Genomic DNA, 14,311 nt, shown 5'->3' with positions numbered 1-14,311 from the left:
TTATATTACGTCTATACAGGTGCATAAAACCGACTTCTATAGTAACTCTTATTTCAAAAAATCTATTAAGAAAGCAGTCCGTTTCTTATTTAATCACTGAAGGGAAAATATGACAGAAAAAAACAAAAATACTGTTTCTATCATCGAAAACTAGCATCTCCATTCTTTTCAAACTGTACAAAGTACAGTAGTTCACTAAAGTAGTAAAGTATAGTTTACTTTGAAAATACAGTACAGACACAGAAGAGGCGCCGGAGGCTTAACAATCTTCAGATCACACAGTCATTGTGTTTCTTGGAGAAGTCAGAGTTAGTTGTAGTGGAAAATGGGCGAGTCTTTCTCTACGTTTGTTGTCCCGCCTCAGTCCAGCTTTACAAAATTTAATAGGGGTATAAAATGCAGCAACACTACTCAATAGTGGCACACCACTGTCACCGTGGAAGTTATTTCTTTTCGCCACTGAGACGCTTCGCAGCCATGGCCGCAGAGGCGGGAGATAAAGGCGTGCAGCAGTGTGAGCAACCCCTGGTGAGTTTTGCACCAAGTGCCGCAAATAGCAACCGCCAGTCAGCTGCTTCCATTCTCTGTAATCAAAGAAACCCTCATTTCATTCTACTCAAACAAGAAAGAGGTTGTAGTTATTGTGCAATGATGGGAAGGGGGTAAGATTAGTTTCTTGTTTTGTAGAATGCTATTCTAATTGATGTTATACTAACTTCATGGTATGTTTAAATAATGTTAAATAATTTCTCGTCTAACTTGTTCAACGTGGTAATATGATGTGTCAGTTTACATACTACCATGTAAATATTGTTTTGGCTTTTAATCATTTAATAGATCATTTTTATCAGTTTGCAAACTAATAACATTTAGCCTGCTTCCGTCTATTCGATCACACAGCAAACGCTGTTTAGATTGTAAACATTGTGTGTGCGTGTGCGTCTGTGTGTGTGTTTGTGTGTGTGGAATTGATATGGAGGTTTAAATGGAAACGTCCATAGTGAGTCTCTTTCTCTACAGAAAAAAGATGGCATTTCCATAAAAACCCATAATAAAGATAATCACAAAACGTTATAGTAGGCGTTGTTTTGGCCAGACTCATTTTCTTTTATGTGGCTGTACCAATGTAATATCAGAAGACACTTCACTGGCTGTCACCACCAACAGTTCAAGGAACAGGAGTGAAAGGAAGATCAGCTGAATTAATATTCACTTGCTACTTAGAATTCTGCTAGACTAGCATACAGCATACAAATGTTTTTCAAAAGAAGAAGATGAATGAATGAACCAACATCAACAAAAACAAAACAAAAAAAACAAAACAAAAGGAATTATAATGTTATTGTAAAACATAAAATACCCAAAACACTTTCTTTTGGTTACTGTGTAGGTGTATGGATAGTATTAATTAGCTATCGTATCACAATGGAAATATCCTACAAACACAGAAATACAAGACATTTGTGTATGTGTTTGTGCATTTGTGTGTTTGCATTTCTTTTAAGCTTCTTGCTGTTCAACAGATGTCTGGCTGTAAGACAGATGACCCAGAAGATGAGGGCCAGCTCAAACGGGTCATTACAGAACAGAAACAATCACAGGCGTCCAGCAAGTTCCGCCAGACCATGTGTAGATGTGAGTAATCACAGAAGCTTGGGACTATGTAGCACTGAACTAGTTGTACTGACTTTGACTAGAGGCAACTGATAATGACTGTTTTGGAAATGTGCTTTTCGAAGCCACTGTCCTTGTTCCTAAGCAGTAGGAGCAAAACACAAACACAAATATTTGTTAAAATCTTAAACATCCTGAGAGGTGGAATTATTTCCACAGATGTCATGGAAGCTTAAAACCTTGCACCCCTTTACTGGTTCCACCTGAAAGTGGTGTGCCTCCCAAACCCATCCAGCTAATAGAAGACCAGTAATCTAAAAACAAACCAATGATGAATGGCTGGAGGATAGTCAACGAAAGTTGTGCATGGCCATGATGTTTGACTACACACCTTCATAAAATAATATAATACTCTAATATAGTAACAATATATAATATTATAAAAGTAGGTGGTGAGTGGTACCTCCCTACCTTCTATGTGTCCTTAGCCCTCTTGGTCTTGGATTTCCTCAGTTGACCAGGGGTCAGGGTTGTCGGTTGTGGATGCTATAGAATGAAGAATCCTGTCTGGAGGGAACGGGATAATTTTTCATATACAAGTCTCTGTCATATACAAGCCACTCACATTGTTTTCTCATCGAAACCACTGACTGCACAGATACAGTATGAGCAAGTTTTGCTGCCTTCCCAGTTCATACCTGATGCACACAACCACTCAACTGACACCCCTGCCATCCATGGAAAACTGTACCAGATCTACAAATCATTTACCTAATTCATGAGTAGGATTAGTCTTAAGACCTGTGCTGCAGTAGATGTGTTTTCAGTTCCTCTGGGTTTGTAGATGCTCTTCCCAACGCTTATAGCACAGTGCAGCTCACCTGTTGGAGCAGGTAGATCATGGTGCTAGTAATATCAAGACCATGGGTTTGATTCCTAGGCAGCTGATGTAAGATACTCTGGTTAAAAGTGTCTGCCAAATTCCATAAATAAGAATTTTGCAGGTGTATATACTCTTGGTGCTGGTTCTCTGACAGCTAACTGGAAAGTTACCCAAATCCTAGTGTTATTTCAATCACAATTAACCAATTGTAGTCTTCTTATATCTTGACAATTTGAGAAAATCTGCAGTCGGAAAACACAATTTAGCCACAGTCAAAGTGACTGCTGAATGGTAATGTCCTCTCGTATTATATTTCTGTATAGTGACATTTCCATGGTCTCAGATAGCTGTTTAGGGCATCTCGCTGGTCTCACATTCAGTACGACTCTGAGCTTTCTTATGATCCCTTGGCTGTTTTGGGTTCAGGGCAGGATTATTAGAGATTAGCAGCAGGAAACTGCCCTTAATATATTTTCCACTGTATGTTTCTTTGCTTGTGTGTGTGTGTGTGTGTGTGTGTGTGTGTGTGTGTGTGTGTGTGTATATATATATATATATATATATATATATATATATAATGTATGTGTATGTGTATGTGTATGTATGTATGTATGTGTGTGTGTGTGTGTGTGTGTGTGAGATTCTGCATGGCTTCTGGCATAGTCACTCCTATTATACCTCATTATTTCTGTATGCTGACTCTTCTTTATGGTAAATGGTCCCTGCTACAAAGCTCTTGCAATGCAATGTCAGATTTGTAATATCTGATGAGTAGCGACTTCTCTGCAGTCCATCCAGTGCGGGTGACATCAATCATATTTAGTGTTTTGGTTGTGTGTGTGTCATTGCTGTGTGTGTATGATGGCGGCATGTGTGTTGTGGTTGTTGCGGTGGGATCTGCAGTCCTCAGCCCACGGTGGGAAAAGTTCATGATGTTGCATGCTGGGGAGGATTGGATCATTCTCACTCTGCTGGCCATCCTCACAGCCTTCGCCAGTTGGGCCATGGAATTTGCCATCGAGTTTTTCCTGCACAGTGAGTTTGTGTGAGGGATTTAGTAGGGTAGAGTGAAGCCAAATGTCTCGCATCTTCTCTATTTATGGTATCAAAAAGGCATACCTTTGGGGGGTGCGATAATTAAATTCTTTATGTTTTATTATTCAATTTTCTCTCTCTCTCTCTCTCTCTCTCTCTCTCTCTCTCTCTCTCTCTCTCTCTCTCTATCTCACTCTCACCTATCACATGTAAGTTTTTGTGGTCTGAATTTTATGTCTTCTTTCTCCAAGATGATTTGAATCTCTCTCCTTCTGTCTAGCTACCTTATGGCTGTATGAGTTAGCGCACCATAATTTGTTCCTGCAGTATCTGATCTGGGTGTCCATCCCTATACTGCTCATCTGCTTTGCAGCAGGATTCACCTATCTCGTAGGACCACAGGCTGCTGGTATACACACACACACAAAAAACAAACAAACAAAAAAACACACATGGGAAGTTGAGAACACATGCAAACAATGTGCTAAACACATTGGCAACTGCAAGGCTATAGACTTCAATACCACCATCAAAAGCTCTTAATTATAAACTTAAAACTGTCAAACACACAACTATCTCTGAAAAAACTCACTGTACCACCACCTAAACCTTTTAAAAGCAATATACAATCAACACCTCTTTAAAATATGACACAACACATACACAAACACCAGCCCTCTGACAAACACAACACAACACATACACAAGCACAACGGCTGTTAAGTATGATCCATGTATAAACAGTTACATTCTCACTTAGCTCATGTGGTACCTGTAATGCGTATATCAGATCCTAATGAACTATGATGTGACCCCAACAGGATCTGGAATCCCAGAGATAAAGACAATTGTAAAAGGAGGCATGGTCAAAGATCACCTCAGTCTGAACACTCTAGTGGCCAAAATAGTGGGCCTCACCTGTGCCTTGGGCAGCGGCATGCCCCTAGGGAAGGAGGTACACGCACGCACGCACACACACACACACACACACACACACACACACACACATAAACTGACTCAGAGGCTCATAAAGAAGCTCTTTTTTCTTCCATTAACCCCTATTCTCTCAATTTGAATGTGTTTTGTTTGTTTGATTCTATTCTTCAAGAGTCCCTTTGTGCACATTGGAGGTGTGTGTGCTACCCAGCTGAACAGACTTGCTGCATACATCGGCGGTGTGAAGGAGGTACCTTCAAATCTTTACCACAAACAAACAAAAAAACAACAACATATAAGCAAACAACAACAGTAACAAAAAATCCTTTAAAAAGAATTTTAAATGCATGACAAATATGTTACAATGTAACATGTGTTTACTGACTCATGGAATCTGATTAAGATATAGAGTGACTTGGAGCCTCTTCTCATCCTCTGCATTGTCTAACATCTCACGATAACTGCTCGATTGTATGTATTTGTGTCCCAGCGTGAGTCTCTGAATGCGGAGTTGTTGGTAATTGGCAGTGCTGTGGGTATCGCCGCCTGCTTTGGCTCCCCTGTTGGAGGTGAGAACACACTTGTGTTAGAGGCCCATTGCTCTGCTCCAGAGTAGCATGTATCCTGCTCTAACACACCCGACTCAGTGCTAATTAGCCCTCTCAGGGAGCCATGTGGAGTGTGAATAAGGTGGGGTTAGAACAGACAAATGCTAACCTGTGCTGATCTGAATGGAATCGGGTGTAACACTTTTATGTAAATGTGGATATCACTACGAATGGCGTCAGAAGTGGGGAGAAGCCTAGGCAGTGTGGGAATGAAAGCTGCAGGCAGGGGGGTGCAATGGGTAGATGCTAGGGGGACACACAAAGGGTGTGAAATACAGGACTATGCTGCCCGAAGGAGAGGGCAGTTTGATGGATGCCATCACTCACTGAAGAAGAAGGTAATGTGATGGAAACCAGCAGACTGGGAGCATAATCGTGCATTCTTGCAAGACCTGTGTTTGAAATGAATGAGGATGCTGCTCTTAGCCTTCATTACACTATGTGTGTGTATGTGTTTCAGGCTTGCTCTACAGTATAGAGGTTGCTTCATCTTTCCTTATGGTGAGAAACTACTGGAAAGGATTATTTGCTGCTTCCATCAGTGCCTTCATCTTCAGAATACTACCAGTATGGAGTGGACATTATGGTGGGTTTGTGTGTGTGTCTGTGTGTGTGAGAGAGAGAGAGACAGAGAGAGAAAGCGAGATTAAATAAGTATATAATAGTATAATAATAATAATAATAATTACTTCATGCTTCTCTACAGAAACCATCACGCCTCTGTTTGACACGCATTACCGCTTGGAATTCCCCTATGAACTCTCTGAAATCCTTTCCTTTTGCATCCTTGGGTAGGTGTGCCTATTCTCTAGGTTAAAGGTCAAAGTTTAAAGTTTAGATGTTTAGATGTCACTTTGTACACTGTGCAGTGGTGGAGATGATCTGAAGACTGCTTTTTGAATCTTGTTAGATTTAGTCAGTCCATTTCCTGTAAAGTGAAATCATTTGCAAGTATAAGATCGCTTTTCCGAATGCTTTTGAACTTTAATGGCCTGAGCTGTTGCATTTGTGTGTGTATTTTTGCACAACAACGAGTTGCTCCCTCTTCCTGCCCTCCTCGCTCTCCCTTCTCACTGTTCTGTCTCCTTTCCCTCACTCTTCCACCTCTCTTCCCTCTCTCTTTAGGGCACTGAGTGGTCTTGCTGGCGCTTTCTTCGTCTTCATGAACAGTGTCATGGTGCGCTTCATTAGAAGCCCAACACGGTTGAGCCAGTTCCTCGCCAAGACGTGAGTGTCTAAAAAAGTCATGGAGCAGCTTGTGTAGTTTGTGCATGTGTATGTATATGTTAGAGTGACTGAATGAGAATGTGAGAGAGAAACGGTGAGAACGAGTATGACAGACAGAAAGGAGGGATATAGAGAGATAGGTGATCTATTCTCTTCCTTACATGCATATCATCTGTTCTTGGATGTGTTTGTGGGTGTGTGCAGGCGTTTGTTGTATCCTGCTCTGGTCACTCTTGTGATTGCCTCATTGACCTTTCCCCCTGGATTTGGACAGTTCATGGCAGGCCAGGTAAAACACACACACACGCACGCATACACACCTGCACAGAAATTGGCACACAACTTTAAAGGTTGAAGATCATTAGCTAGTGATGTACATTGCTTTCGGGGTCATTTTGAGGTTTCGAGGTCATTTTGAGGTTTTGAGGTCTGCTATCTTTAAAAGAGAAGAGAGTATAAAAACACCCCATATATTTGGCTCCATCTCACATCACTTCCTGCCTGCTCATACTAACTTTCTGTGCGTAGCTGACACAGAGGGAGACCTTGCTCGCATTCTTTGACAACTATACATGGTCAACGCACCTCACAGGGGATCATTTTGAGCACGAAGACCACTCAGTTGCTTGGAAACACCCTTACGTCAGTGTCTTCGTCACCCTCACCATCTCTGTTGTCATGAAGGTCAGCCTCATCATCATCGTCGTCAGACATGTTAATGTCCGGACACACACACACATACACGCACTGTGCTATAAATGCTGTATGTCTTTATGTCTACCAGTTCTTCATGTCGGCCGTAGCTATCTCTATGCCCGTGCCTTGTGGTGCTTTTGTGCCAGCTTTCGTCATTGGTAAGTGTGTGTATGAAATGTGTATTTGTGCATAGTGTGAAAGATAAGTTAACAAAACTGAAGAGCCTAAATATGTCTTTGTGTCATTGTGTAAATCAGGTGCAGGCCTTGGACGGCTGGTAGGTGAGGTAACGGCTGTTGTATTACCTGAAGCAATACACGCAAACCACACCATCTTCCATGTGGTACCAGGAAGCTATGCTGTAGCAGGTAATATAAAACACAAACACATTTTTGGTAGGCAAACCATATCACCATCTAAGCCCGTCTGCAATCCTGGAGATCTACCACTCTCTGTAGTCAACTTCCAACCCTACTAACACACCTGATTCAGTCGATCAAGGTTTTCAGTAGAATCTTAATATTAGAGCCAAGAGTGTTATATAAGGGCTGAAACTATAAATCATATAATACAAAACTAATAAAACATTTATTTAAAAAAAAAAACCTCACCCTATATAGAGGTAAATATGTTTAATTTCAATTTCAATTCCAACATGTTGAAGCACATAATGACAGATTCCTTTCTGCCTGTTGTGCTTTGGGGTGTGTGTGTGTGCGCATGCACATATAGGTGCAGCAGCGATGTCTGGAGCAGCCACTCACACCATCTCCACGGCGATGATTGTGTTTGAGCTGACCGGTCAGATTGGCTATCTTTTCCCCACCATCTTCTCTGTCATAGTGGCCAATGTAGTGGCCCAAAGTCTCCAGCCATCACTGTATGAATCACTCATACAAATCAAGAGACTGCCATGCCTGCCCGATCTCAGCTGGGATCACCCGCCGTGAGCATCACTCACCATTGTTACTCTCACCATCCGTTTCCTCTCTCTCTGTTACATATTAGGTCCTACAGCTAGTTCATTCATGAATTCATATGCAAGTCATGTGGGTGTGTGGGCATAGGGTAGTTTATTCTGGGCATTCATGTGCGGGTTTGACATGATAGATTTTATGTGACAAAAACACACACCTCACACACATTTTCATGAACGTTTTCATAAGTGCCATATATGTAATGACATCGTCTCTCCCCGTTGTTGCTTTGTAGGACGACAAATCTGCAGGTGAAAGACATCATGGCGACTGATATGAAACACCTGAATCTAAACTGCACTTACAGAGACCTGCATAACATCCTGCTCACAGACAACCTTGACACATTCCCTCTGGTGAAGTCTGCAGGTACACCCACACAAATCCTGTATATAAGAATGCTGGAGAGAAAAACTACATCTGAAACATCTTCTCCTCCCTGTTTAAACCCTTTTTTTCTGCGATGAAATGTTGCATCCTGCCTCCTCCCTGCACGCTGTACTCCTTCTCTCCCTTATCGTGCACACTGAGCCTGGCCACAACTCCAGCCCAAAGGTCCCTCCCCCCACTTACAGTTCCACAATCCCCTCCATCCCAACCACCCCAACCAGCATCAAAGCCATGGTTTGCACTGAAAAGCAGTGATGCAGGGTTGTTGGTGGTTTGCTTAGTTTAGCCTCTATCTCTTTCTTCTCCTTCTCAGAGTCGATGTTGCTGGTGGGTTCCATTGAGCGTGCCCAGTTGGAGTTGCTCCTGTGCCAGGTCAGTTGCCCGCACCAAAAGAAGCAATTGTGCGAACAACCTCAGCAGACAAGCACACACAGCAATGAAGATGAGAGCCAAAATGTCAACCAAGAGGTCAGGTCTAAGACAAGGGGATGAAGTGCCTGTACCAATGTGCAGAATAGTGTGCTTAGGAGAGAGCATTTTAAATAACTCATTTATTTTTAATCATTTAACATTTTTATTATAATGCAAAGAAAATACCAATCTACTAACATTGACAGTATAGCTTTGGGTAAACTACTAAATAATATGTACCTAACTTTTCTTTCTTCTCATGTCAACTTACCTTTTTCACTGTCATAGAAAATAACTATGAATTTTTATCCCTTGTCCATACAGGGCAATACTTGTCCTTTGTGAAAGTTCAACAGCATTACATCTAATGTACTTTGTTTCTACGCTCTGTTCCCTTACAATGATAAAAGATGAGGTAGCAGTGGTAAAAGTTTGGCCATGGAAAATGCTGCACTCGCTGCCTGTTCACACTTCGGAAGGGGTCACCTGTTCCATACGCATCAGGTTCACATGGAGGATGTCAGAGTAAAAATAAGGCCAAGAAATGAACTGCATTGCATGTTCATGACCTTTTTTCGAATGCCTTAAACGAAGAACCTTAGCCCTGCAGCTCAAGAATAGTGCTGTTAGTGCACTATACTAATCTCCTTTAGCTCAGTGCTAACACATCCTAACAGCTTGCGTGTGTGTGTTGCAGGACTCTACACACAAAAAGAAAAGAGGTACAGAGATTGAGATAGCATCAAACACATACAACTGTGCGCACACATGCACACAAGGAAATTAGTTTCCTTGATAGCTATCTATACATTCAGTATAGGCAAGGCATGTGTACTTTGCATCAGAGTGAAATATTATTTCTTAAGGAACACTGCGTTTGGCAGACTAAGTGAAAAGACAACATTGCTCAGCATTACACGAGCTTGAGCATGGTTGTCCAGTGGATCTCCAGATGGCTACAGATGGCAGATCACAGATCCACAGTCTCCACTGCAGAGTGGACATGGGTGTAAAGCAGAGGTGGCTGGTGCTTGGTTCCTCCTGGTGGTAAGCCTCTTTTCCAATCACTGCTCAATCCCCCTGGTGCTTCCCAAGGGGCCTGTAGCTGCCCTTTCTATCCACGGTTTCTCCTGTACGATGTCCACAGAGTTTGAGATCCCATTCCTGGAGATCTGCTGTCCTACACTTCCTTAAGTAACAGTCTGCTCCAGTGCTCCAGCAGCCCTTTCTCTAGCTGGGTGAGGAGTTTTAGACTGTAGTTGTATTGCAGGGCAGCAGATCCTGAGCAGAAAGGCATGGGATCCTGTGGAAAAAGGTAATGATTTGAGAATATTTCCTAGGCTTTTCCACATGTGCTTAGGGTTTGCTTTGGAAAGTGGAACTCTGTTAGCACTGAACTCAGGTCTGCTAGCACAGGGTTTCCCAAACCAGTCCTCAGGAACTCACTAAACAATCCCTATATTTGCTCTGTCCCAGCTACTAGCACATGAATGAAGCTGGTGTTTTTAACAGCTTGGTTCTTGGTGGGAGTTGGGGTAGAAAAAGGAAAATAAATAAATAAATGAAATTGGACTGTCTGTTGTGTACCAAGGATTGGGTTGAGAAATCCTATCTTAACTGGATTGTGGTTCCATCTAAGAAGGCACTGGATAATGGCTGCCATGCAGCTAATCTAACTCATTTGCGAGGCACATAACCACTATCCCTAACCTTCTGCCTTAGGTTCTCAAGATTCACATGTTTCCCTAAAGAGTCAGGCCAGCAGTGATGCTTCAGCAGTTGGAATAGAGGTAAAAGCACTCATCTGATATTACTTAAAAATAAATGTGCTACTGAGATTTTCTGCATTCAGTCACAACATTGCTCTTAAGCCTTCATTGTTTTTGGTCTTTTATACTTCAGGGTAAGGGTTGTTCTTTTTTTTTCTGTCTAGGTTGATGCCGATGAGAAAGACACCTTGACTACAAAAGCGGTAACAGTACAACACATTGTATGCACAGATTGATCTGTCAGGGGCAAAGCACTGAATGAGCAAACAAACATGATCTCGCACACAATTTGTATGTTAGGAGGTGAAAACCAATCATTTATACCATAAAGCATAATCTACAGTTTTACTTGGAGAGCTGGATTCACTAAACTAAACATTCAAGGTAAAGACCAATTATCTAACTGAACTCATGCTATTATACTTTGTTTGATTTCAACATTTCATATCTTTGGTTAGACTCGTTTAAGGGAGGGGCTTAGAATCCTAAGATAGACAGACAGCCCCGAAAAGATATGGGTCATGGGGGAAGTTTTGTTTTTTCATTTTTGCAGATGCAGACATTTCAGATGCTGGTAAAAAAACAAAACAAAACCCCAAAAATACAAACCCAACAATTGAGCCATCATACACCAACACCTTTTTCTGTTTTGTTGTCCTGAACATGCCTCCTTTCACTCTCTCTCTCTATGGGCAGACTGTTGCACTGGAGGAGCAACAAATGGATGCGCAGGTCAACTTCAACAACTGCAAGATAGACCCCGCCTCCATTCAGCTTGTGGAATACACGTCGCTTCAGAAGGTGCGCGTGTACATTGGTGTAATAAAAATAATGGATCCCTTTTTGCAACTTATACCATGTGACCATTTCATGAAGCAGACTTTCTTATCCAGTCATACAGCTTATGTCTTGTGTATGTATACACACACGCACACAAAACAGTCTCTTTTACTTCTTCCATTTTCCTTCTCCTTCTGTTGTTCAGGTGATCAGTATCTTCTCTCTGATGGGTTTGGAACAAGCCTACGTGACCAACACTGGGAAACTCACAGGGGTTGTGTCTCGTCAAGAGGTGAGGGTTCAGAAGCTCCGTGTCAACATTAGTATAGGAAATAAAGTACATTTAAAAGGGGAAATGCCGTTATAGGCACACAACGTATCCCTGCACAAGGTGAACGTTCTCTCCAGAAGGCAGATCAATCTCAAGTGGTATATGAATTTTATTATTACTATCTTTTTGTTTTAAGCATAAAGATCTAGACTTTGATACCAGCAACAACCTTTAGCTCAACAGGACTAAACAGCTGCACATAACCAATTCAGCAGTTATAGGACCGTACCAAGGCCTGGCCTCACAGGGTCCGCCATGTTGTTGTAGGTGTACAAGGCCATAGAAAGAACAGTGAAGGTGCACGGGACCACAACACACCCCCCCATGACCAGCTTCCGAGACAGCCGGAGCACGAGCAGGGCCACGGCAACGGCAGAGGCCACAGAGCTTGAAAGGCTGCTGGGGAGTGAGAGCAGCCTAAGCCTCCCCCCAGAGCCTGACAAGTGAGGGAGAAGGGGAGGATTTCGGATTGGGGGGTATTGGTGGTGGTGTTGCCCTAGAGATTATGCTGGGAGTTCAGGGTTTTAAAGGATGAAAGGGGAAATAGATGGGAAAGGGGTGCCCCTGAGGGGTTTGTTTTTTTTTTTACATTTTTTTAAACACTGCAGTAATTTTCACAATTAAATAATGTGTAACTAAACAAAATCCAGTTTATAAGGCTTTCCCTGTTCATTTACCCTCCCCATGGACCATCTGTGTAGTAAGTATACTTACCCAAAATGTCCCAAAATATTTGGTATTCACATCAAAAATGTTTAATTACCAGTAATGCTTGTTTTGTTTTGCCCCCGATTTTCATGTTATGTTTGCATTAGCAGATATAATGGATCTGAATAAATCAATAGGCTGAAATCAATAAAATAAAGTTTTTTTAAAAAAAAACAACAAATAAAAAAAAAAACAACAAAACTAAACAGCTGCCTAGGACCATTTCTTCTTTCCAAGTATAAATATAGAACCGTCAGTGTGAGATATTCTATAATCACACTGATGTGATAGAGAGCAAGAGAGACATGGAAAGCGGGGAAGTTTGCCTCACCCTACAAATCTCAACACATTCTGAATTGTTGCTTTGGGTTTTTTTTTTGTAACATCCTTTATTATCTTTTCCAGTTTCAGATGTGAAAAGAGGAATTAATTTCTCTTAAATATTTCATAAAGTAAAGCAAAAAAGAACAACTATTTACAAAAGGCTGTAATCAGTAAACTTGAGAAGGATAATTATCCCAAAGCCTCACAGCGAAATCACAGAGTCAATAGAACATAAATACAGAAAACTCACGTAAAGAAAAAGGGGGTGGGGATTACATGACATTAAAAGTTAGCATTTTTATTACTGAAACAGAAATAAAACAAAAACAAAACTTTTATTTACAGACTATCCTGAAATGCATTTCCACTCCAGGTAGCAGAAAAGGCCTTTAGGATTCCTACTGCTTCATTCTTTTTTTGGCTTTAATTTATTTTAATACTTGTCTTTTTTTAAGTTGATCTTTCTAAATATGTTCAAGTTTTAATAATGATTTCTCTGTATAAAATGTACTACAGACGGTGGGTTGAGTAAACCCTTTTTTCCTCTATCCTTCATTCAGTCAGGTCTTCCACCCCCCCTTAAGTGGGGGAAGGTAAAACCAGACAGGTTTGCGGTGGCAGTAGTGTAAATCTGCCCCCTCAGCAGCAGCAAGAGTCAAAAGGTCATGTCCCAACCATCCCTTTTCTTCTGCAACACCAAGCGGAGCCAACAGGAAGCAGTTCACTCACCCCTCCTTCGGTCTGTCCAACTGTGGCTCCGGAATGCAAACATTTCACTTTTTTTTTTTTTTTTTTTTTTTTACTGTAGTCAAACGGGAAAAAAAAAAAAATTTAGGAGGGGGGGGTGCTTAGAGAAAACATTCCACACCACACTTCATTTAACACGGGGGGAAAAAGCAGAGAAGAAACTGAAACCACAACAGCTACTTCTCCCCTGTGCAAGTGTTTCTGTGTACCACACACCACCCATTCGGCCATGATGAGTGTCCAATGCAATGCGTGAGGATAATTTAAAAACAAACTGAGCAGCTTTCAATAATCAGGGTGGAGAGAGAGTCCTCTACCGCTGTTGTGACATCATTTAGTGACTTTGTGGAGTTAAGTCAGGGAGATGTCAAAGGTGTCCCCCATGGCAAAAGAAGGAAGTTTATGTAGAAATTAGAACAGCTAAACGGAACAAGGCCTCCTGCAGCATATAAGGCTTCTTATCCTCTCTCTTGAAATTGTATTATTGTTTCAGTTCAAACAACATTCTGTAGCATAAAACAACCAAAAAAAAACCCCAAACAAACAAAAAAGACGGCTGATATTGCAATTCAAAGCAGAATCGCTCTTTAACATCCTCTTTTCAAATACTTTATTCCTCTTAGGATGATTCACTTTCCTACTCAGAAATGCTTTCTGAGCACTGCCAGAAATCTAGCTGTTGTCCGATTCATCCTCGGCTTCCCGTAGCCAGGTGAAGAAGGCAGTGACAGACTTGAGCGCGACACCCTTGCCCTGTTGTTCGGCTGGGTCTTTGCTGGACTCCCACTTATAGAATCCCTCTTCCTTAATCACATCCTCATCATAGAGCACATCAAAAAACATCCGCAATAAATCTGCATAGAGAGAGAGTGAGA

General features: G+C 41.6%; 2 protein-coding genes across 3 annotated transcripts in view; one reads left to right on the top strand and one right to left on the bottom strand.

Moving 5' to 3' along the window:
- Nucleotides 1-459: 459 nt before the first annotated feature.
- Nucleotides 460-13,505, top strand: LOC113580381 (chloride channel protein 2-like). Its single transcript, XM_027014884.2, has 23 exons — nucleotides 460-528; nucleotides 1,524-1,635; nucleotides 3,401-3,532; nucleotides 3,813-3,941; nucleotides 4,354-4,487; nucleotides 4,641-4,718; nucleotides 4,959-5,037; nucleotides 5,537-5,662; nucleotides 5,783-5,867; nucleotides 6,202-6,303; nucleotides 6,508-6,592; nucleotides 6,832-6,987; nucleotides 7,088-7,157; nucleotides 7,257-7,367; nucleotides 7,732-7,945; nucleotides 8,212-8,345; nucleotides 8,680-8,738; nucleotides 9,475-9,499; nucleotides 10,500-10,567; nucleotides 10,711-10,749; nucleotides 11,243-11,347; nucleotides 11,532-11,618; nucleotides 11,925-13,505. The coding sequence occupies exons 1-23, from the start codon at nucleotides 478-480 to the stop codon at nucleotides 12,102-12,104; spliced, it is 2,361 nt and encodes a 786-aa protein (XP_026870685.1). The 5' UTR covers nucleotides 460-477; the 3' UTR covers nucleotides 12,105-13,505.
- LOC113580383 (eukaryotic translation initiation factor 4 gamma 1) overlaps nucleotides 13,467-14,311 on the bottom strand; it is a 33,110-nt gene continuing 32,265 nt past the window's right edge. For both annotated transcript variants that reach the window (XM_035533928.1, XM_035533929.1), the window contains one exon: nucleotides 13,467-14,290. In XM_035533928.1, coding sequence (XP_035389821.1) covers nucleotides 14,109-14,290 — 182 coding nt within the window. In that variant the 3' untranslated portion in view covers nucleotides 13,467-14,108. The remainder of the gene's footprint in view (nucleotides 14,291-14,311) is intronic.

Source organism: Electrophorus electricus, chromosome 15 (genome assembly GCF_013358815.1).
Source record: "Electrophorus electricus isolate fEleEle1 chromosome 15, fEleEle1.pri, whole genome shotgun sequence".
In the NCBI taxonomy this organism is placed as follows: Eukaryota; Metazoa; Chordata; class Actinopteri; order Gymnotiformes; family Gymnotidae; genus Electrophorus; species Electrophorus electricus.
Note: the sequence above shows the minus strand (reverse complement) of the source record. Positions and strands in the feature narration are given on the sequence as shown.

Bases quoted from the DNA above. Each gene is read 5' to 3' on its own strand.
- LOC113580381 (XM_027014884.2), top strand. From the start codon at position 478: ATGGCCGCAGAGGCGGGAGATAAAGGCGTGCAGCAGTGTGAGCAACCC. The intron at 529-1,523 runs GTGAGTTTTGCA...GCTGTTCAACAG, and splicing joins AGCAGTGTGAGCAACCCCTG to ATGTCTGGCTGTAAGACAGA. The intron at 4,488-4,640 runs GTACACGCACGC...CTATTCTTCAAG, and splicing joins GCATGCCCCTAGGGAAGGAG to AGTCCCTTTGTGCACATTGG.